Below are 23,190 nucleotides of genomic sequence, written 5' to 3' on the forward strand. Positions count from 1 at the left end.
AGGAGCTCCCTTAATATTTGAGTTACTCAACTTCAAAGCTTGAGTTTTCTCTTCTGTAAGTATGTAGTACCATTTCACAGAAATGCTTTCAACAGGGTCAAGTGGTGGAACATAGGAGAAGGCATCCAGTGTATAAATAGGTACTCAATAAAGCTGTTACTTTCTCCTTCACCCAGAGGATCACAACTGCAATGGTAGAGTTCATTCATTCACTCGAATGTTCACTAGGCATCACTGCACTTCTACTACAAGAAGAACCGCCGAAGAACACAATATGGTTCCTGCCCTCCAGCAGTTATGGTCTGGGAGGAAGGACAGCTAATTTCAGTATGTTCTGAGAAGTACAACAGAGGTCAACCACAGACTCCATAAAAGAGAAGATTTTTCAGTAGTTTCAGAAGGAGATCAGTAGCGTTTTTGTTTAAAAAGACACCTACATTTTGTGAGGGCTTCTGATGAGGAATTCTGTCGAGACAAAACACTGAGCCCACTCTGGCATTCCTATACCCCATCGTCATCCCTATTACCCCCACCCAAGTTCTTTAGTCCCGTTGATGGACTTGCTACTAGAGGACTGGGGTGCCAGAAAGCCAAAGCCCCTGTGTTCAAGTATCTGAAGAGCAGGCTTGCAGGGGAGGAAGATGATTTGTGACAGGTCACTCAGAAGGGAAGAGTGAGGAGGAATAAGGACATGGTATAGAAGAAGGCTGCTTTTATTCAATGGAGGAAGCACCTAGGTAGTCTAAGCTGCCTGGCAATAAGACCTGCCACATTCCCTCCAGGCTGAAGATGTACAAGGTGGCTGGATTACCTGCCATGGCACTGCTGCTGTGATTTCAGTGTCAGTTCGGGGGGCTGGCCAGGAACCAGATGGGTAACTTCTAAGTCACTTAAGTCCTTGGAGTCTATGCCAGAGTGTGACAGGTTAGGCAGGAATGAGAGACTGGTGTGGTGTATACAGCAGGTCTGTGAGCTGTATTATTCATGTGCAAGATGAATCACAGGTTTCATTTATGCAAACACACTCACTCCCAAAGTTGAATATTTAATTAAATCATAAGCTTATCAAATATTTTTAATTACACCATGCAGGCAATTCTACCCTATCTGATGTTTATAGATCTTGTCTGATTTCCACCCCGCTACCAATAAAAATTCAAGGCAGATAAAAGTATGTAACAACAAATAATGCTAAGGTTCCCTATCTACACCTTATTCCTCCAGCCAAATATTCCACTGGGAAACCCTCAGGATGCATATGTACCCTACCTTCCAGAATTAACATGGAGACCAGCCCAGACATTCTCCCATTCACCTGCTTGGGCCTGCCTTCATCTACTACTACAAAAGGACATTCTCCTAAAGATAACCAGCAGGCTCACCAGAACACCACATTTCTATGACTTCCAATTTGTCTTGCACATTATTAGTCAACACTCTCTGGGTACCACCACAGGCACATACTCTAATAAGGGCAGTGGGAAGCTAGAGAATAACACAAGATCCTGACCCTTGAGGATGTTAGAATCTAGGAGGGGAGAGAAAGAGGCCATTAGGAGAGGAAGGCATGTGTTAAGCACTCAGAGAATGAGTTGGAGAATGCTAACTAAGCATAAAAGAGAATGGAGTTGACTAGATCCAATGTAAAACCTCTATGATGTGGGTAACCTTATTTGAAATGTCTAGTAATTCTGCTTGGTCTTAAATTACCTTTGCATTTCCCAGGAAAACAATGAGCTATTAAGTGTGCACTTTTACTTTCTATAAAGTGTTGATCTGAGGCCTACATTTTTCAAGAAGCAGTGCTCATGAGGGAATCACAGAAGAATCTATTTGAGAAGACTGATAGTGTCTAGTAACCTATATTTGCATACAATGTACTAAACACAAATTAGTTTTAACTACATACATTAAAGACCGGAGAGAACATTTATTTAACAAAACTCTGTGAACAAATTGTTGTCAATCTGCAAGAAAAAAAATTTTAATCCTATTATTTTTCTACATACAAACTACTTTATCTTTACTAATGGTCTAATTTGGTAACTTTTTGCTGTAAAGGGTCCAGAGAAGAGTCTTGAGTCCTGAGCTAGGTTTTGGAGGCCAAACTAAGAGGAAGTGAAAACAGTTAGGTGTATTAACTTGAAAGAAAGACCAAGAAATCTTCTGGGTACTTCAGAAGAGACAAGCAGGATTCGGTGGGGACACCAAGCCAACATCCAGGAGGCGTGATGAGGAGCTGTAGTTGGGGGAGTACGAGACCTTTGTGAATGGGAGCAGGCACTGCTGTGAGCAGTCACCTTGGGTAGTAACTTTTTAGTCCCTGAGCTTTACAACAAAGGCTGCATGAAGTACCAATATTAACACACAGGTATGATCTGAGGCTAGTGGCAACCTTTCTGATCTCAGTTTCCTCATTTATAGAAAAAAGTGGGGTTGAAATAAATGGCTGCTAAGCTCCTTCTAATCCTGGTGGTATGTGATTCTATTATCTACCCACAATATCTTGTGGTAAAAGCATTTAATTCAACCAGGTCATTTCCAAGCTTCTCTCAGTGTGGGTCACTTTTATTACCTTAACTGAGAATAACCCAGAATAGCATCTTGGTGTCTTGTTATGATATTGGTGTGAGGATAAGAGGAATACTCTCAGATCACAGGTTTTCCCCACTATAGATGGAAACATGTTACATAGAACTGTGAACAAAGGGAATATATGCTTCAACTGTAGACAGAAATGAATTCATGGGATGGTAAACTTTCAATAGTATTTTTTAATGTTTATTTTGAGAGTGAGCATGAGCAGAAGAGGGGCAGAGAGAGAGGGAGAGAGAATTCCAAGCAGGCTTCGCCCCAAGAGCACAGAGCCCAAAGCGGGGCTCGACCCAGCAAACCTTGAGATTATGACCTGAGCTGAAATTAAGATTTGGGATGCTTAACCGATTGAGCCACCCAGGTGCCTCGGGATGATAAAACTTTTTTTTTTTTTTTTTTTTTAAGACTTAGCATAGTTTTTTTATTTTTTTTTTTATTTTTTTTTTTTTTACAAATAGTTTATTGTCAAATTAGTTTCTACATAACACTCAGTGCTCGGGATGATAAAACTTTTAAAACACAGTTTTGCTCACCTTTTTTAGGCCACATGGTAGTTCACCATGGGGCTATATTATCTGTTTTGGAGGTATATATTTGAATATTTCCTGTTTTCCTGGAATGTATTCAAAGCTACAAATATTAAAATTTGTCAGGGTGAGGGGGTGAACAGCTATAAAAAATCTACAGCAGATGGGGTGCCTGGCTGGCTCAGTTGGAAGAGCATGCACTGATCTCAGGGTTGTGACTTTGAGTCCCACATTGGGTGACTGGGTATAGAAATTACTAAAAACAAACAAACAAACAAACCTTAAAAAAATCTACAGCTGAATCATACTTAGTTGTAAAAGAATTTTTCTAAAATTTGTCTAAGATCAGGGAAAAGGCAAGGAGATCCATTCTCAACACTTCCATTCAACATTATGGTAGAAGTCCTGGCCAGTGCAATAATGCAAGAAAAATAAGTAACAGGCATAAAAATTGAAAAGGAGCAAGACTGCCTTTATATGCAATGACATGATCATGGATGTAGAAAATCCTAAGGAATCTAGAATTAATAAGTGAATTAGAGCTGAATAAAAAAATCATATACAAAAATTATGTTTTGAAGCGACAACAAAGAAAATCTGAAAATAAATCCTAAGGATTCTGTTCAAAACAGCATCCAAAAATTAAAATACTTAGGAATAAATTTTTTTAAAGATGTATACTGAAAAAATATCGCTGAGAAACTTGAGACTTACATACCATATTCATGGGTTGGGATACTATTAAAATGGCAATGCTGTACATCTTTTTATAATGTTGAAGATACTTGAAGTATGGACCCTTTACAAAGATAAATAAGTGACCAAAAAGCTTATGAAAAAGATGCTTAACACCATTAGTTATCTGCGAAATCCTGATGGGAACCTAATACACCAAGATGAGATGGCACCACATACCCACCATAATAGCTAAACTTAAAATCAATGACAATATTAAATGCTGACAAATTATGAGTAAATTGGAACCCTAATGCACTACTAATGGAATTTTCTTAAAGTGCTAAACATAAAAGAGTCATTCAACCTGGCAATTCCACCTCCACATCTACCTAAGAGGAATTAAAACATATATCCTCATAAAAATTTGTGCATGAATATTTATAGCAGCTTCATTCAAAATATCCTCAAACTGGTAACAACCTAAATAAATGCATGTCAACCTGTAAATGGTTAACTAATGTGATAAGATCCATACAACGAAATACTACTCAACATTATAAAGGAATGAACTGCTGATACGTAACAACGTGGATCAATCTCATGGACACCACACTATGTAGATATATTATATGAATATATATACTGCATGAATACATTGATATTAAAATTACAGAAAAGGCAAAATTATATCTACAGAAAGCAGATCAATCAGTGTCTGCCTGGGGCTGGAGTAGGGGACTGTAGGGATTGACTGAAATGGGGCAAAAGGGAAGTCTTAGAGGTGATTAAAAACATTTTTAAAATTTGAATTTGGTGATGGCTATACAACTTAAATTTACCAAAACTCACTGAACTGCAAAATAGGTGAATATTATAGTATATAAATTCTATCTCAAAAAATCTGTTAGAAAAAAACCCACCAAGCATACTCTGCAGGATAAAAAATTAACTGAAACTATTTATTCTTGGAACCAAAACAAAAGACATAAATAATTCATCTTCTTTTGCAATGATCCATTTTTTTCCCCTCCCATAAAGAAGAATTCTAAGCAGAGTAACTTAGCCAGATAGCTTTGATAAAATTATTGTGCTGTTACTGCTGCTTAAATTGGACTACGTAAGTAGTTGCAAATTTGCTGCCCAGACAGAAAAGATTTCACTTCGTGGGACAAGGGTCTTCTGGCTCACCTGTCAGTAGAGCGAGAATATGACAAAGGCTTCAGCAGATGTGTTCTGTACATTTTGTCTTTTGAGAGCTTAGTCTTTGGGGCACCTGGGTGACTCAGTCGGTTAAGTGTCCAACTTTGGCTCAGGTAATGATCTCACAGTTCCAGGGTTTAAGTCCCTGCAGCATCAGGCTCTGTGCCTGGAGCCTGCTTCACATTGTCTCTCTCTATGCCCCTTACCTACTTGTGCTTTCTCTTTCTCTCTCTCTCACTCACACAAAAATAAAGAAACATTAAGAAAAATACTTAAAAAAAAAAAAAAAAGAAAGCTCAGTCTTTGATGCTCCTTTGCTGGGGAAGGGAGCTCTTCACATTTCAGATTTCTCTCTACAGCCTTGTCAAAGGGTATATGGAAAGTTGGATCTCTGAGACAGTGCTGAACTAATGGGCTAAATACAGAGTTAGTGTTCAGTAAAAGGTTTGATTTGTTTTGCTCTAACACCTCAATGTGCAATTTATAGAGGAACAACAGAGGGACTAGTCTGTTTGGTCTTAGACTAGAATTCTTATATATTAAAGATTAATTGGGGAATACAGACAGCATACTCTTCTTCAGGTAAAAGTATAGTGAGAGTGAAAGAGAGTAACAAAGGAAGAAAATTTTCTCAGAATCTGCCTCAAGATACCCAATTACCCTTAGCTCTCACATATACAATAAATCCCATCAAAAAGTGTTTTTGCTTTTGGAAGGATGGACAGGACACCTATGTTACCATAGGTAACATACACCCAGCAGCTATCTTACAAGTAATGGAGAAACTAGCTTTTTATTGCCAGACTCAGCATGAAAACAGGAAAGGGGCTGAGGTCTTGGTAACCACGCATTCTCTATAATACATGGCAGAGCATAAACTCGCCCTCAATGGCAGTAATGATAACAATGAACCAACCAAATCAATCTGGTCAAGATAAAAGATCTCCAATGTTTCTCTGGATAGCAGAGTTTTCTGACAGATCCAGGCTAGAACTCTGTAAGGGAATAAAGCCTTTATAAAAACATACATTACCTTGCTTTCTTTTAGAGACAAAGGACAGAATGCCACATGTTTCTGACAGGTTCAAATCACATGTGAATGAGAGTTAAATAAAGGCAGAGATACATGGACTTATCTGTGGTGATTTCTGATCTGTTGAAATGGACCAGCCTAGTAATTTCATGTCACCAACATGCCTCATTATCACCACAACTCCTTGCCCCATTCTGGACCACACACAGGATATCACCATTCATTCATTCTATAGTCCCCTGTAGTGCAACGGATGGCTGTGACAGAGGCACATTCCTTTTCACTTAGTGAATAGTCTTCCTATTTCATACCACTTAAAAAGATTCAACAGCCTCCTGGGCCTTCCTGTGTGCTTAATTTAAAAAAAAAAAAAAAGGTCAAAGGGCACCTGAGTGGCTCAGTCGGTTGAGTGTCCAACATCACTTCTGGTTATGATCTCACAGCTCATGAGTTCAAGCCCCATGTCCGGCTCTCTGCTGACAGCTCAGAGCCTGGAGCCTGGCTTCAGATTCTGTGTCTCCCTCTCTCAGTGCCTCTATCCCACTCACAGTCTCTCTCTCTCTCTTTCTCTCTCTCAAAAATAAATAAACATTCAAATATTTTTTTTAAAAAGCCAATTTAGATTATGTTGTATACTCAGTATATGTGATGCCGAAGCGAGCACTTGTTGACTACATTCAAAACCACTGACAGCTCCTTACTGCAAATGAACATCCAAACCTAGAGCCTTGAGTCTGGAATCCTTACCCTCCCTTTCTAGTTGTCTCCTCACGCAAGCCTAAGGCTCTATCCAGCTGTAGAGAGGTCACCATCTTTGTCCAGGTATTCCCTCTTTCCCCACATCTAAATCCCAATCTGCCTTTAAAAGCCCCAACTGTCACAACCTATACAAGTCTTCTAGTTGTAATTAATCTCTCCCTCCCATATTCCTATAACAAATAGCTTATGCCTCAGTTAAAACTCTTATGGTAGGCTGTCCTGGATGTTGGCTATTTCATGCATATATCTGCCTTCCTCTTAGGCCCACCAAATCCCTACTTTGAATGCATATTAAAATCACCTTGGGGATCCCTAGGAAAATGGCTGATTCCAGGACTGGGCAAAGGTTAAGTACAAGACATATCCAGAATACATCTTATAATGCCAGAAAGTAAGGAAACATTTTTGGGACAATCTGAGCACCAAAATAAGTATAGTAATGAATTTTGAACCACTGATAAAACAGGAGAGCCCATAATAACAGATAAATGGGGGAGAAGGGTTTTCACTTACAGAAGAACGCTGAGTGTCAAGAGAGAAATGCAGGAAGGTTAGAGTTAGAAAATCATCATTTTGCAACCACCATAGTAAAGACTGGTTCAGGCAAGAATCATCAATGGATGCTAAATCTAGGAGACATTTTTGATGATGAGCAGGATACTGACATGGTCACAACGTGTCTTCCCATAGACTGCTTACTACTTGCATGGTCAAAGATAGTAACTACAGAGTGGAGAAACTGGACAATGCTTACTGAGTGAGTGAATTAAAATTAACATCTACAGTGAGGGGGATGACGGACATCCGTGCCTCCCAATATAAAATCCTGAGAAAGACACGACATCACTTAGTAGTAGTTGGGCTGGGAATAAGTAATCTGAATCTAATGATGAAGAAACACCAAACACAAAATGAGAGGCCTTCTATTAAAAAAGCGGGGGGGGGGGGGGCGGGGGCGGCAGGTGGAGAAGGTGACTGTAGTCTTCAAAAATGTCAATATCATTAAAAACAAAGAAAGGCCATAAAAAGTTCCAAGTTAAAAGAGTCTAAAGAGACATGACAACTAAATGCAATACCTGATCCTGAACTGGATTCTGTCCTGGAGGGGAAAAAAAATGCTTTTACAGAAGACATTTTTGGATCAACTGAGAAAACTGGAATATGGGTGGCAGATTTAATAAAGGCACTGAATCAGTATCAACTTACTAAAACTGATAACTGTTATGGATATAAAAATAATATCCCTATTGTTAGAAAACATTCATTGACGTTTATAAAGACAAAAGGCCATGATGTTTGCAACTTACTCTCAAATGGTCCAGAAAAACACTTTAAATTTCCAAATAAAAAGCTAAAACAATAGTTGATGTCCTTTTATGATTTAATTATTTAGAGCGAGGCCCAGACATTCTATTTTTAAAAGCTTCCCAGGACTGAGAACTGCCTAGAGCAGTGGTTCCCTCAGACCAGCAGCAACATGACCTAGGACCTTGTTATACAAGCACAGACCACTGAATCAGAGCCTCTGGGGGTGGGAGCTGGGCAGTAAGCTGTGTTTGCCACACCTTCCCTGCAACTCTGATGCCCACTCAAGTTTGAAACCACAGACGTAGACTAAGAGCTCTTCCTACATTCTATATTTCTAGATCCTACTTTCCCCACAAAACCTAACACAATCCTTTGTGCATAGTCATATCTCACTAAATGCTTGAAGAATTTAGTTTGACAGTGAATGATAATGCAGAAAATGACCACTGAGGCACTTGGAGATGATAAACTAAAGAGCTAAAACAGCACTCTGGAGTTTCTAATGTTAATATAAAATTTATTTTGAAAGCAATAATGGAAGCCAGATTACTCAGGTTGTTAGTAAAAGCATTGTTATATCAAAAGGGAGAATATCGGCTTACAGTTTAAGTCACTGTCAACTGAAAAAAGGTGATAACTTATGCAAGCTCTTAGTCTGGTATTTAAAAATTAATTCTGTGGCTCTGGGAAGCAAGGCACAGCGATTACTAAGCCATGCTGTGTGCATTGTGCAAGACTACTTAGAGAACACAGCATTCACATGGCTGCTATGTGGCCCAGATCTGATGAGGATGGCCAAATTTCAGAACATCCTCTAGGTGGCATTTGTAGAGACAAGACTCCTGTAATGAGAATGAGCTGATCAATTTGCCCACTGAGTAGAAAATGAAACAACTAAATCCATTTTCATGCAATTGTTTTCTATCTTGAGAAGGTAAACTGTTGAAGATACTCTCGGATACAGGATATCATCCCAGCCTCACCACATGCCTTTTCTAATTGGCATCCTGAAAGATTTCACAGGAAAAGGGTGTTACTTTGGTATTGTTGATTTAAAGGTTATCTAGTCACAGCAAGGCAGAGGAGAATTCATCTTCAAAATTCACCTCCTTATTGAAAGCCCATGGAGTATCTTGGCAATTAACAATTCCTATCACCTCTAGCTGTTCCCTATGTGAGAAGGCTCAGAACTCGCCTTACAAATTGCTCTTTTGAAGATCAAAGGGAAGCTGAATGTGTCTGTGTGTGCTCTAGATGAGACTGTAATTTAATGGAATTTTTAGAGAAGGCTTGCTGGCAGTGTTTGGATGACAGCCCCGGGGCGGAGGATTCAGGGGAGCTTGGCCACTCTTCCCTTTGGAGCGTCTTCCCTGTCTTTAATTGGCACCTCATTAGAAATTAATGAAAATGACATCCTCTGTTCTTCCTGCTCTAGGCATCGAATGCTACAAAAAGGCCCATCACAATTCATAACACATTCAATTTATATAGCAATGGCTCTTAAGCATTATTTATGAGATGTGAATTTCTTGTCAGCAGTTAATAACCTGTACAGAGTGGAAGGGGAATGGAAAAAAAGATTGTGAATATATATATTAAGAAAAAGATTTTCTGCAGTGGAGAAGTGTTCTGTGTGAGTTCAAACTACCTTCCTGAGTCTTCACTTCTAGCAATAAATTACCATGCTCCCCACCCCCGACCTTTCAGGGCAGTTCAATGTCTCTTCAACACCTCATGCATCCTCAAGGAAATAATTACACAACTCACCCTTTCCTAGAGAGATCCGAGCAGACAGGCAGGAGGAACACAAAAGCTATTTGTCAAAGACAATCCCAGAGGTGTATGTTCCCACTGCTCCATTGCTGTCCTTTATCTTTTAAAATGTGGCAGTAGACCCAGCCATTTTTCTGGGCACATAAGTGTTAACACTCTCAGTGGGCCAAACTGAACTCCCCGTTCTCTCTAGGAAAGCTACAACTGGAGGGAGTGCACAAAGCTCAGGGCTGTCTTTCCCAGCATTAAAATCAAATCTCTCTGTAAGTAGGCCCTCAGAATTGGGCATAAGCCAAGGGACTATGTGTTAGATCATTTAAAAAGAATGCATGTCTGTGGTAAACCCAGCAGGCACTTAGAATTTACCAGAGACAGTCAAGTTGGCTTCACCCGGGAGCACATAAAATCATCTAACATGTATTTCTAGATTTTTTTCAGCTGGGTACTTAAGACCTTAGGAAATTTGGTGGTTTGCATCAAAGCTGAAGTGTTAACTGGGGGAGACCTGGTTACTACACTTCTGGATCTCTCAGTGCTAAACTGTGAATTCTCACTGCTTGTCTGATAAGGACAGGAGGAATCAGCCACTGCCAGAGGCAAGACAGCACACTTTATGGATCAATTGCTTGATCCACTAGGGCAAATCCTGTGTAATACCCAGGATTCAGTTGCTTTCAAGAAGGAAACAAGAACATAAGGTACAGGAAAATCCCATGGTTCTAATTTAGGAACAACCAAGGGCATGTGTTATAAAAGTAACAAGCAAAATGGTCAGGTGGGCTTCACTACACTGATAACAGACTCCACTACTAAACCCTTGTTCCCCAAAAGTTCATGTGAAGACGAGAGCTAAGAATTGCAGACCACAAAAAACGAGACAAACCCTTCAATATGGGCGAGTTGGTTAGCCACCATGCCCCAGAGTCTGCTCTGGCTAACCACAGTATTCCTTCCCTTTCTCACTATGGATTTAAAATTACCTGGCAGGGTTGATGAAGAGTCAGTCTAAGAATAAGGTTTTGGGCTCTCCTGGAGTTCTACATGAACACAACTGAGGTCTGAAAATTCTGCTGACAGCCTCTCCTGTCACCTCTTATCCTACCTCTCTACACTTTCACACAAGCGTTTAATACGATAACTAAATGTCAAGCTAAAAAAATAAAAACTCATCCAGTGACACCTGGACTCCCCATGCTGGTGTCCGTTTCTGCAGCTGAACATACACTTTCCATCTTGTTGAGTACCAGAGTATGCAACAAACAGATTTCTGGTCTTGATAGCAAGAGGAGTTCCAACTTTGTTTCCATGAGAAGCTGGTATACCCTCCTTTCCTTTTCATTTCCAACAGGCTAAATAACTGAGGCACAGGAGAAGCAATAGCTGCCTCTTCAGAAGACGAAGGACTAGGAGCAACTGTAATTTTCTAACTGCTGAGAGAACCATCTAGCCCTGCCTGCCAGCAGCAGTACTTGTGGGGTATCTATGACTATCCTAGAGGAGAAGGGAGACTTTTAAAGCTCACTCTTAGGGCAAAGGACACAAGACACTCAGAGGCGAGAGCCAGGCCTCCAAGTCTGCCTGATGACAGCTCCGTCCCATAGAACAATTTTATAACACAAAGCTTTAAATCTGGAAATAAAAACAGGAACAAGAAAGCTGTAAGTCAACCTAAATAATGGAAATACACAATTCTGCTTCTCTGTGACATGATGCACATGGTCAAAGGGAGAGAAAAAATTGGTCTAGTTTTGTTCCGTTGTAGGTAGGCATACAGTTTTAAAAAAATATATCCCTGTACAGCAAATTCTAAGAGCTAGTATAACACCGTATAATACAGAAGGAAATGTTACTTTAAAGCTATTTCAAGGGGTTAACTGACAATGAATTATGGTTCAAAGAAAATTTTCCAATCAAACTTTAATATAAAATGGATATGGGGGGAAAGAGTTTCCATTTATTATACATAGATGCTCATTCAAAATGAATATCTGGGGGCGCCTGGGTGGCTCCGACAGTTGAGCGTCCAACTTTGGCTCAGGTCATGATCTTGCGGCCCACGAGTTAGAGCCCTGCATCAGGCTCTGTGCTGACAGCTCAGACCCTGGAGCCGATTTCAGATTCTGTGTCTCCCTCTCTCTGTGCTCCTCCCCCACTCATGCTCGCTCTCTCAAAAATAAGTAAAAACATTAAAAAATATTTTAAAAGATGAATATCTGAATTGTATGGTACATATCTCAGAATTTCACTGGTTTGGTTAATTTTCAGTAGTCATCAATGAGTAGGAGCTAGAGTAATATGCAGTGAGGAGAAGTTAGAATCAGTAAGCAGTGACAATGCAACTCTAATGAAACAAATTTAAGAGTAGCTGGGAATGTTTGTGCATTGGCTGTAAGCGTGAGAGGAAATAAAAGGTGTTTAGAAGTAAGACCCCTCTACTCTTACTTTCTGAATCTCCAAACCCATTGCTTGCAGGGAGGTACTCAGGAGAAGAACGAATAACTTCAGCCTCTTAGGAATAATTTCCAAAGCTATGCCAGGGTATCAAGCACACAGTCTCCATCATGCCACCAGGGGTGATGCTTACCACAGCGGCATGATCCCAGTTCCTGCTGCACCAGCTCCAGTTTGGTTTGGCACTGGAAGCACCGACGTCGACTCTTCTGTTTAGACCGGCTGGTTTCCTCGGGCCGTTCAGTGTTCTCCAGTAGTCGTGCCCGTTTCACTGGCGAAGCCTCATTCTCAGACTGTGAATCTGATCAAAACAACACATTTGGGGGTCAGGGTTAGTACCCGGCCTGGCAAGCACAGCTAATTAATGTACTGCCAGGCCTTCTGCTGCCCTTTTACAGGAACTGGACCTGTGTGAGCAAGAGCCAGTTCTGCCTGGCCTGGTTTATACTGCACAGACTGTGACAAAGCACGTACCTTCGGGGCGGACTTCTAAGAAGCGAGGCCTGAGCTAGGAGAGGAGAGTGGGGTGACTCAACAAAAATCAGCCTGATGTTGTTGTTTTTAAAAACAGCAGTTTCTTTGAGGAGACCATCCAAACGGAGATCCTCTCCTTTTCTATACCCCTTCTCTGGGCTCTAGCTGCTTATTATTTCTACTGATTATTTACTGCTTCTTAGATATTTGGCCCCAGTAGACCGTAATTCCTTAGAGAAGGGATTATGTCTAATATTTCTTTATAGCACCATGTTTAGCACAATTCTATACCCAATGCCAGTGTTTGATGGGTGATCCATAATTTTTTCTAGTAAAAACACTCATGTTTCTAGCCCTAAATGTAACAACACACACAAGAACCGGGTTCTGATGCTGACAATTATTTCAACTTTACGCAGAGTGAAGGAGTATCCTTGTTTATTCACAAGCAGGCTATCCCACAGCCTCCACTGTGGAGGCTACAGAAGCAGCATTTTGTACTACAACCCTCAACGCTGGTGCCAAACTGGCAGGTGGAGGGAGGTACGATGTGTGACAACTTCTGTTTTGTAGAACCTTAACAAAATAACTAAAATGAAAGTTCTTGCCATAGGCAAGCTGTAAATAACTCTTGCCTTCAAAAGAAAGAGGAGCACTTGGGGACTCTGTATTCTTGGATTTGCTCCACTGCAAACTGAAGATGCACCTCTTTCCAAGGTTCCAAAGGGGTTTGTGCTAAACCATCTCTGGAACACAGTCTCCTAAATGATTCTCTTCAAAACACACACAGAACCCACCACTTCTCACCCCTCCACCTCCACCACCACCACACTGGTCCAAGCCATCATCATCTCACATAAGAGCTTTTTAACTGGCCTCCTGCCTACCCTTTAGCTCCTATGGTCTGTTCACATCCAAGTGATCTTTTAAAAATCAAGTTAGAATCACTTCACTTCCCCGTTCAAAACCTTTTTTAAAACTCCTCTTCCCAGAGTAAAAGTTCCAATGCATACTAGGGCCCTCACAAGGCCCTGCATGATTTGCCCTCCTCTCTGCTCTTTCCCCTCATCTCCTGCTGCTCTCTCCCTTTACTCCATCTGTACTAACCTCCTTGTTGTCCCCTACCTCAGGGCCTTTACACCTTCTGTTTCTGTTGTCTGAAACTCTTCTCCCAGATCTACATGGGTCTCATCTCTTTTAAGTCTTTCAAGTCACATTTTTAATGATGTCTTCTTCCCTGTTCACCCTATCTAGACCACTCTTACCCCTTCCCTAGCACTTCCTCTCTTCCCAACTCCTGCCTTTTACTCCTCCACGGTTCTATGTCTTTTAACATTACCCTCGAGGAGGATAGAAATTCCTGGAAGGCAGGAGGTTTCACCTGCACTGTTCATAATCTGCCTTCCATGCCTACAACACAATAAATATTTCTTAAATGAATGAATCTTTTCCTAGGCAGTTGGATTTTCTATTTAAAGTGGCCCTAGTGAGAAGCAGCAGACTGCTGGATGTATTTCAGTGGAGGCTGTCTATACCTCTTTCCCCAGCCTCCCCCTGTGTGAAGATGCTGCACTTCACGGGAGAGCACTCACTGCCCCACCCCCTCAGCTCACCACACTGTGCACTGACTTATGGAAGGCACGCACCATTCTTAGCAATTGTAAACTTCATTTTTCATCTCATTTAGTTCGTCCAGTCCTACATGACATTTTCCCCCAATACAAACCAACTAAACAAGGTCTTTGCTAAAAACAATTGAAAGCAAGTTCAACCTATTTCCCAGCTCTGCTGAGCGGAGCTGTCCAAACCCAATTGGTGTGATGACTGGGGCAGCCACAGACAGAGCCCCTTCCCCTACAACGGCAACAAGCAACAATCTAAATGTAAATCATTACAAAGCAGCCAGCCAAAAGGAAGTCACCTCCTATGAGCCTCAGTGCTCTCTGGGGGGTCCTTTTTCACAAACCAGCAATGGCACAATTTGTATTAATAACCCTTTTTAGACATATATTTTTTTGTAACAAGAAGAGAAAATTCTACAGTAAGAGTCTTAACAAAAAATGGTGTTTGTTCTGAGACAAGGTCCTAAATATGAAGCATCCTTATGCAAAATTATCTCCCAACCCTGGGGCATGGGCTGGGAGAAGAGAGAGAGGAGTCCACACAAGAGGAGGAGGCTGCTGATGCCTTTGCATTATTAATATTGTTAAGATCCAGAGGGCTCTGACATGATGCCAGCACACCTCCAATGTAAGAGAGGACTGCTCAGACCCTAACGCACTTTCATTCGCACTGCTATCTGACAGAACTGAGCATGTGTCTGGAAACACAGAGTTCACACTCAAAAGTGCTTTCCACATGACTCTGTCCCAAACTGTTGAACATGCTATCTACCTGCATAGCATTAGCATACACCTCCATTTCTAAGCAAACCTTTGCTATAAGAAGACAATTTTTTTCTTTTAGCATGGCAATGCTGTCCACAGCTAAGTATATTCAGATAAGCAAGGGAGTGATATGCAAGAAAATACTTTTTAATGTATGATTCCTAAGAATAGGAAATAGAATTCACATTTATGTAATCATAATCATCAGTGGCCATTACCAAACAACCCACCTGATGGAACCCTCAAAAGTTGGAGGCCCGGTCTTTTCCTCTAATTCCCTGCCTTGTCTAATGAGCGAGCATTCAACAGCAAAAATAAGGAGTAAGTTTGCATGATATCATGCTGAAAGTTTCCTTTCCTTATTCCACATTTTTTTTTTAAATGTTTTATTTATTTCTAGGAGAGCGAGAGAGAGGCAGCGTGAGCAGGGTAGGGTCAGAGAGAGAGGGAGTCACAGACTGAAACAGGCTCCAGGCTCTGAGCTGGCAGTCAGCACAGAGCCCGACGTGGGGCCCAAACCCACGAACCGCGAGATCATGACCTAAGCGAAAGTCGGACGCTTAACCGACTAACCCACCCAGGCGCCCCACTATTCCACATTTTATATAAAAGACTAGTGGGTTATTTGTTCTGGAAAGCTGGAGGTATGGGACATTCCAGAAATTATAGGTCCTAAGGGGGTTTTCTGACGTTGCGCTTCTGGCTGCACTGCCTTGGCTATCCTAAAAGAGCACCACTCAGCCCTAGACAGTCCTCTAAGAGTTAGTGTCTGGGCATCTGTGTAAGTCTAGGACAAAAAGCATCCATGTATATAAAGTCTGACCCATGAGAAGCAGTCCCCAGTGATTCTAAACCAACACAGATGAAAAGTTTACCAGAATGTGTTATTTTTTTTAGGATCAAGGAACTGTTCTCAGACATTGAGAGATCCATAACTTTTATGTTCTGGAATATGCCCACTCAATCTTCATTCAGCCAATGGTCTATTAGATGGAAAGGAATCCCTGTGCCCTCCGATGCTCCCTGCCAGAAAGAAGGAGGGGAGAAAATGCTTCCTAAACTGTTTACCACCCTCCACATGCTGTCATCCAGGAAGGTGACAGTGTTATATATAACTTCTTGGCGAAGCAAACCATTCTTTGACATTTTTTCACAAGTTAACTTAGTGTTTTAATTAGTAGCTAATGAAATAAATAGCAGTCTACAGGATTATCATCATGTCTGCATAAGAAATTTACATCTCTTCTGCTAATTACTTAATGAAACTTTGTGCCATGGGGTGAGTTGCCTAAATAAGAGAAACAGATGTCCAGGGCAGGATTCTAATTGCTTAATAATGAACTAAATAATTCAACTATTCAATTATAAATTTTATGTCAATTAAAAAAGGACTAACAGTAAGAAAAGATCCAAATGTGGTCAACACTAAAGGAACCCCCATCTACTGTCCATATTTGAATACATTAAACTCTGATTATTTACTCTTTGCTCAAAAACATCACTCCTGTTACCCTGAGGCTCTTTAACTTCCTCAACAATGATGGAAAACACCCAACACTCTACTTGCACAATCTGAACTTGGGCAGTAAGGGTTAAACGCAGAGAGAAAGGTGAACAGAAATAACTCTTACATGCAGCTTTAACTGTCAGAAGAAAACCGTCCTTGCAAGGAGCATGCTCATTAGCAGCAGGAGGAACTGTAGTGGCAAGCTAGAAACTGTTTCCACCCCAGGAGTTAAGAGTGACTTCTAATTAAGGTCCTTCATAAAGGGCCAACAAAGCACATTTTTTCCAGTATGCTTTTTCTTGAGAACACAATCTAGTCTGCATAGACCCACACAAGAGCTGCCACACTCCCATGCTGGGTTCACAGATCTTGGTACTCCCCGGATCCCCTCTTCCTCTGCCTACGTTTAATAGAATGAGAAGGATAGCACATTGGATTTTTTCTAAGTTGAAGGAAAGGTTGATCAAAAATCATAATGTGACTACATGAAAAAGGAAAATCTTAAGACAAAGTATTTTACCTATCAGCTCCTTAGGTTTGAAGGTAACTACTACTTAATTTGTGACAGAGAATCAAGTACAGAGATTTTAAAAACACACAATCTTCTGAAGAGAGAGGTTCTTCTAATTGTACTATTTCTTAGCCAATCTTGGAAAGCAGTGGTAAGACTTTCAATTTAGGAACACAGTTTAACTGGAAAGCTTGACTGGAGATAACAAACAGAGCCACTTCTTTTAAAATTCTGTTTGTCTCTGACAGATATTCACATTTGCTCCTTACTGTCACTGTTCTTGTCTTTATTACTCATGTTCTCTCCTGAAAATTTCCAAATAGATTGTGTCAGGCCTGTCAGAGTGGAATCCCAATCTCTCTTAATCTCTCGTCACTGTGCAGCTGGCAGCATGCACACACCCGGGGCTGCTAACCATGACTGTGGCCTTCTGACATCTCAGGCAGGCTCTTGGCCCTCGGTACAAGCCAACACTACAATTTAGAACGGGAGAGTGGGAGAAGCAAAGTGGCAACAAAGAGAAGGAAGCCTTCCTCATTCGATTCACCCACACCTTCCCTCACTTGTAAGAAAGAAAGATGAATCTGTTTCATCTCAGGCTGTATGACAGCTTTTGAGGCACTCAATCAGTTTTTTTAGAACCTATCACAGTCTCTTGACAGACTGACATTTATGATCCTAACAGCCTGTGCAAACATCAGTAAGAGCAATAATTAATGAACCCTCACACATCACTGCTGTCTCTCCTTCGACCATTTAAAAGGAGCTTAGGCTGCTAAAACCTCCGTCCATGAAAAATACCACACTCTCACTGGAAAAATTGACAAAAGAGACCTTAAAAAACTGTTCTATAGGTATGTTCCTCTGTTTCTCCTTGTGCTTTGCTTTCAGTATATGCAGGGATTAAATTCATCCTCTCCTGAAAGAATTCAGGAGAGAAAACTTCCTTATGACTCATTAAACATTTTCCCCCCACTGTGTTCAACTGGAATTTCTCCCTCATGTGTTACTTTCCTAATGGCCTTACAGCAATTTTGTAATATACACCAGTTACAAAGCTATTACACAGACAAAGAAAGAAGTTCAAGTCTTTGGAGGGGATGGAACGTTAAAATTTTGTGGAGATTGCTTTCATATATATTTGTTGTATGACATGAGATGGACAGAACTTGAAATATACTTAAGAGGCTATGCCTTAGATCATAACCATCTTAAAGGTCAGGTGCTCTCCAACTGCCAGGCAGTGCGATTCTTAAGCATGGATTCCTCAATTCTCCATCTCAGTTCTACTCCTACCCCTGCCCCCAGTTATTTTTTACTGGCTCTCTCCTTTGCTATTATTACAGATACCAGAGGATGGTCTCCTTTTCCATCACCATTACGTCAAGACTGAAAGCAGACCTCTGACTCTCCCCTCACTGTTGAGCACACAAGACTGGGAGACCTGAGGTAGCTGATCAGTAGAGCGGACTATCCTGGGAGTGCACTTGAATTTTTGGGGTCTCTGTCTTCAATATGCTTAAAAGACATAAAGCATCAGAAATTTTCTTGGCAGTAATTGTATCATCTAGTTGCCTGATTTTGGTCATGACAGCAATGTAAAAACTGCTTCTGTAGGGACTTTTTTGGGTTAGAAGATAGCTTTAAGAGTAGCTGAAGACATTGAAGTTGTAGGTCATGATAATCTGTACCCATGTGGGAGAGAAGCACCCACAAGTCCCAAAGCCATGGTTTAAAGACTGGGTTTAGATTTCTCACTTCCTCAAGGCCAATCTTCCTCTCTGAATCCTGCTGGATGGGAAGGTGGATGCTGATTTTCATGGCACATCTTTTTTGTTTTGTTTAAAAAAATTTTTTGTGTGTGTCTTTTATTTTATTTTATTTTGGGAGAGACAGAGCGTGAGTGGGGGAGGGGCAGAGAGAGGGAGACACAGAAATCGAAGCAGGCTCCAGGCTCTGCGCTGTCAGCACAGAGCCTGATGCGGGGCTCCAACCCACGGGCTGTGAGATCATGACCTGAGCCAAAGTCAGATGCCCAACTGACTGAGCCACCCAGGTACCCCTTCATGGCACATCTTGACACCAGAAAAAAATGATTATAAATCTGTCAATGTATCGAGTAGGAGAAGCCAATGGACTGTGGGGAGAACAACTCTCCAATAAATAAAACAAATAAAATCATGGCACCAGAGCCAAATAGTTTCAAAGGAAGGTGTTTTCCTTCAACTTTTCTTTCTATTCTGCATGCCTGTTTATTTCTTTTTCTTGCCTATTGTGCTGGCTAGGCCTTCTAGAGTAATGCTGAATAGGAGTGTTGAAAGAGGACACGCTTGCATTATTTCCAACTTCAAAAGGAAAGCATTTAGTTATCACACAACTTTTCATTTTGAAAAATTTCAAACACATAGAAAAATTCAAAGAGTACAACAAACACCTGTGCACATTCCATTCAGATTCAACAATTGTTAATAATCTGTCACACTGTTTTTTCTCTCTCCTCCACATTTACGCTTTCCCCCGTCCAAAACCATCTGAAAATAATTTGCACATATCAAAATACTTCATACACACACATATAATATAATAAGGGCATTTCCTGCCATGACCAAAATATCACACCTAAGAGCATTAAGAATAATTCCCCTATGTCATCTCCTATTCAGTCCATGTCCAAATATCTCCATTGTTCTCAAAGGCATGTCCAATCAAGTTTCATGTGTTGCATTTGGATCTTATGTCTAAGTCTTTTTTAATCTAGGACAGTATGTCCTTCAAAGTGTTTGTTTTCCTTCATTTGTTCATTCCTGCCTTCAAACGACCTAAACTTTTCAACAGTCTTGGTTAGTTTTCCTGTGGAATATACCATATCCGAGATTCTTTATCTACTTCTTAATGGCATAACTTAACTTCTTTAATCTCTGTTACACAGTAAGGACCAGAAATTGAAAACTTGCAGCAAGCATTTGACAAATCCACAGGGCAGGTACTGTGTAATCGATCCGCCCAGCTCCTACTGCACACTGGCAGTGGGGGAAGGCATGCTCTTCTTCTAACTGGTTCTATTGCACCCTTGCCACATACTGGACATCAGAATATAGTTCATCTGTCCCTGGGAACAGGATGGATGCTTAGGCAACCATTAGAGATGAGCTAGCTCCAAGTGTTTTAGCCTATGATTTCTTACGGTCTGATGGCATTCCCTGTGACTAAAGTTGGTCCCACAGGCCACAAGTCATTCCTCCAATTATTTCCTTTCCAGTAGCTTCCTGGCCTTTTTCTGATTGCCTTCCCTCTCATGATGGACTGTAGGGTTGCTAATTATTGCTATAAGACATCTGTTCATTGCTATATCACTCAAGTCTCTAAACTTCTTCATTATTTTAAACCTAAGGAAAAATTTCACCAGATTAAAAAAAAAAAAATATATATATATATATATTTTATTTCTAGGAGAGAGAGAGAGACAGCGTGAGCAGGGGAGGGTCAGAGAGAGAGGGAGTCACAGACTGAAACAGGCTCCAGGCTCTGAGTTGGCAGTCAGCACAGAGCCCGATGCGGGGCTCGAACCCACGAACCGGGAGATCATGACCTGAGCGAAAGTCGGACGCTTAACTGACTAAGCCACCCAGGCGCCCCATCACCAGATTAAAAAATATAAAGCAAAAGCCCAGGGATGTTCATTTGCAAAAATAATCACAATCTCATAAAGTATAGTAATATTCTCAGTTTATTTGATCTACTTTACTTAGGCTGTTCAGGGCCATGACAACAGCCCATATATTATTTCTCAAGTGTCCACTGTATGCCAGGTACTGGGCTGTGAACTGGCAAATCAGATCTGCATATGGTAGAGATCTCTTTCCTCAAGGAGGCCACAATCCATAAGGAAAGACATATATACAAATAAACCTACAGCATAATAAGTGGCACATTAATATAGGAACAGAATGCTATGAATACAATGTGGATATGATAAATTCTTCTGGGTGGGTGATTAAAGAAGTAGAAGAGAGAAAGGTCAGTAAAGATACCTCTTGAACTTAAGAACTATATGGTATATATGCAGACAGAGGTGTTTGGGTTTGTTTTTTTTTTTTTTGGTCACTTTTGTCATCTCAACATTCTTTTCTGTGGAGTCTGCTTTTCACAATACCATCTGCATATAGCTTACAGCTTGTTCATCTACCTTCTTCTCTTTACCAAACTTCCTACCAACTAACAGATCCTTTCACAGTCTCAGGAACACAGGTAATTGGAGAACACCAGTGATTGGTTTTTAGGGAAATAAAGCTGTCGTTATCTCCCATGTTCCCCTCTTGCTTTCCTGGCAACCCTCCACAAACACTAATACGCCCTCCATTTTTATAATCTTGTCATGTCAAGAATATCATCTATATGGACATACAAATAGAATCATATAGTAAACTTCTGTCTAAGCTCATTTTTAAGGCCATCATCACCATAAGTGGATATGATAAAAGAGATTCCTTAAGTTAAGCTTCAGTAATAACTGCAATAATAAGTACTATCACAAAGCTCTTATTTTGCACCAGCACCTTCTAAATGCTTTTACAGCAGTTCCCTCTTATCTGTAGGGGATATGTTCCAAGAACACCAGTGGATGCCTGAAGCCAGATAGTACCAAAGCCTATTCTGTTTTTCTCTATACAGACATACTTATGATAAGTTTTAATTTATAAATTAGGCACAGTTAAGAGATTAACAATAGAACAATTATAATAATATACTGTAAGATAAGTTATGTGAATGTGGACCCCTTCTCTCAAAATTATACTGCACTCCCACTTTCCTTCTTGTGATAATGTGACAGGTAATATGCCTACAGAAGGAGATGAAGGGAGGCGAATGATGCAGGTGTTATGATGCAGACTTGGGCTACTACTTTCTGATGATACATTTGAAGTAGAATCATCTGCTTCTGGACTGCAGACCACTGTGGGTAACTGAAACTGTGGAAAGGGAACCAGTGGAAAGGGAAGCTATGGGAAGACTACTGTATATATACTGTATATACATGATATGATATATATATATATTAGCTCTTTCAACGTTTGTTACAGGGCTATGTGGTGAGTGCTATTATTACCCATATTTTAAGATGACGAAACTGAGACACGTGTTAAGTGAATTGCCAAGGATCACACAAGCTGGTAAGAAGAGTCAGAATGTGAACTCAGAGTATGTATGGCCTAGAGTCTCTGCTATTAACCACTTTGCTATCCTGTCTCCAATGGTTATTACACTTCAACACTCTGCTTCTGCTCTTCCATGAAAGTACCTAATTGCAAAAAATTGTTTCTGCTACTTCCTATGTAGACAAAGACCCAGCTGCCTGAGGGTGAGGGAGAGAGCAAATCCTAGGCCAAGCATGGGAAGGAAAATAAGAAGCAGGTTCCAGGCTCTGAGCTAGCTGTCAGCACAGAGCCTGACACAGGGCCGGAACCCACAAACCGTGAGTTCATGACTTGAGCTGAAGTTAGACACTTAACCGACTGAGCCACCCAGGAGCCCCTGAAAAGGAAAATAAGAGCCCCTCTGTTCCACTTAGAATCTTCTTATCCAAATAAAATGGTACAATTTCTCTAAAGTATCTCTGCTGAATAATCCTACTTGTCATCTGCTCTTAGAATATGATTTATAAGACTTACTCTGGGGTGCCTGGGTGGCTCAGTCGGTTAAGCGTCCGACTTCAGCTCAGGTCATGATCTCACGGTCCGTGGGTTCGAGCCCTGTGTCAGGCTCTGTGCTGACAGCTCAGAGTCTGGAGCCTGTCTTCAGATTCTGCATCTCTCTCTCTCTCTGACCCTCCCCTGCTCATGCTATCTCTCTCCCTCTCTCAGATATAAATAAAACATTAAAAAAAAAAAAAAAAAAAAAAAAAGACTTACTCCTGGGGCACCTGGGGCACCCAGGAGGCTTAGTCAGTTAAGCACCTGATTCTTGATTTCAGCTCAAGTCATGATCTT

General features: G+C 40.8%; 1 protein-coding gene across 2 annotated transcripts in view; it reads right to left on the minus strand.

Moving 5' to 3' along the window:
• ZFAND3 (zinc finger AN1-type containing 3) overlaps nt 1-23,190 on the minus strand; it is a 337,118-nt gene that overhangs the window by 18,449 nt on the left and 295,479 nt on the right. For both annotated transcript variants that reach the window (XM_039235307.1, XM_039235306.1), the window contains one exon: nt 12,458-12,625. In XM_039235307.1, the coding sequence (XP_039091238.1) occupies nt 12,458-12,625 (168 nt within the window). The remainder of the gene's footprint in view (nt 1-12,457; nt 12,626-23,190) is intronic.

This window comes from Hyaena hyaena, unplaced genomic scaffold (genome assembly GCF_003009895.1).
Source record: "Hyaena hyaena isolate Hyena2069 unplaced genomic scaffold, ASM300989v1 scaffold_96, whole genome shotgun sequence".
Taxonomy (NCBI): Eukaryota; Metazoa; Chordata; class Mammalia; order Carnivora; family Hyaenidae; genus Hyaena; species Hyaena hyaena.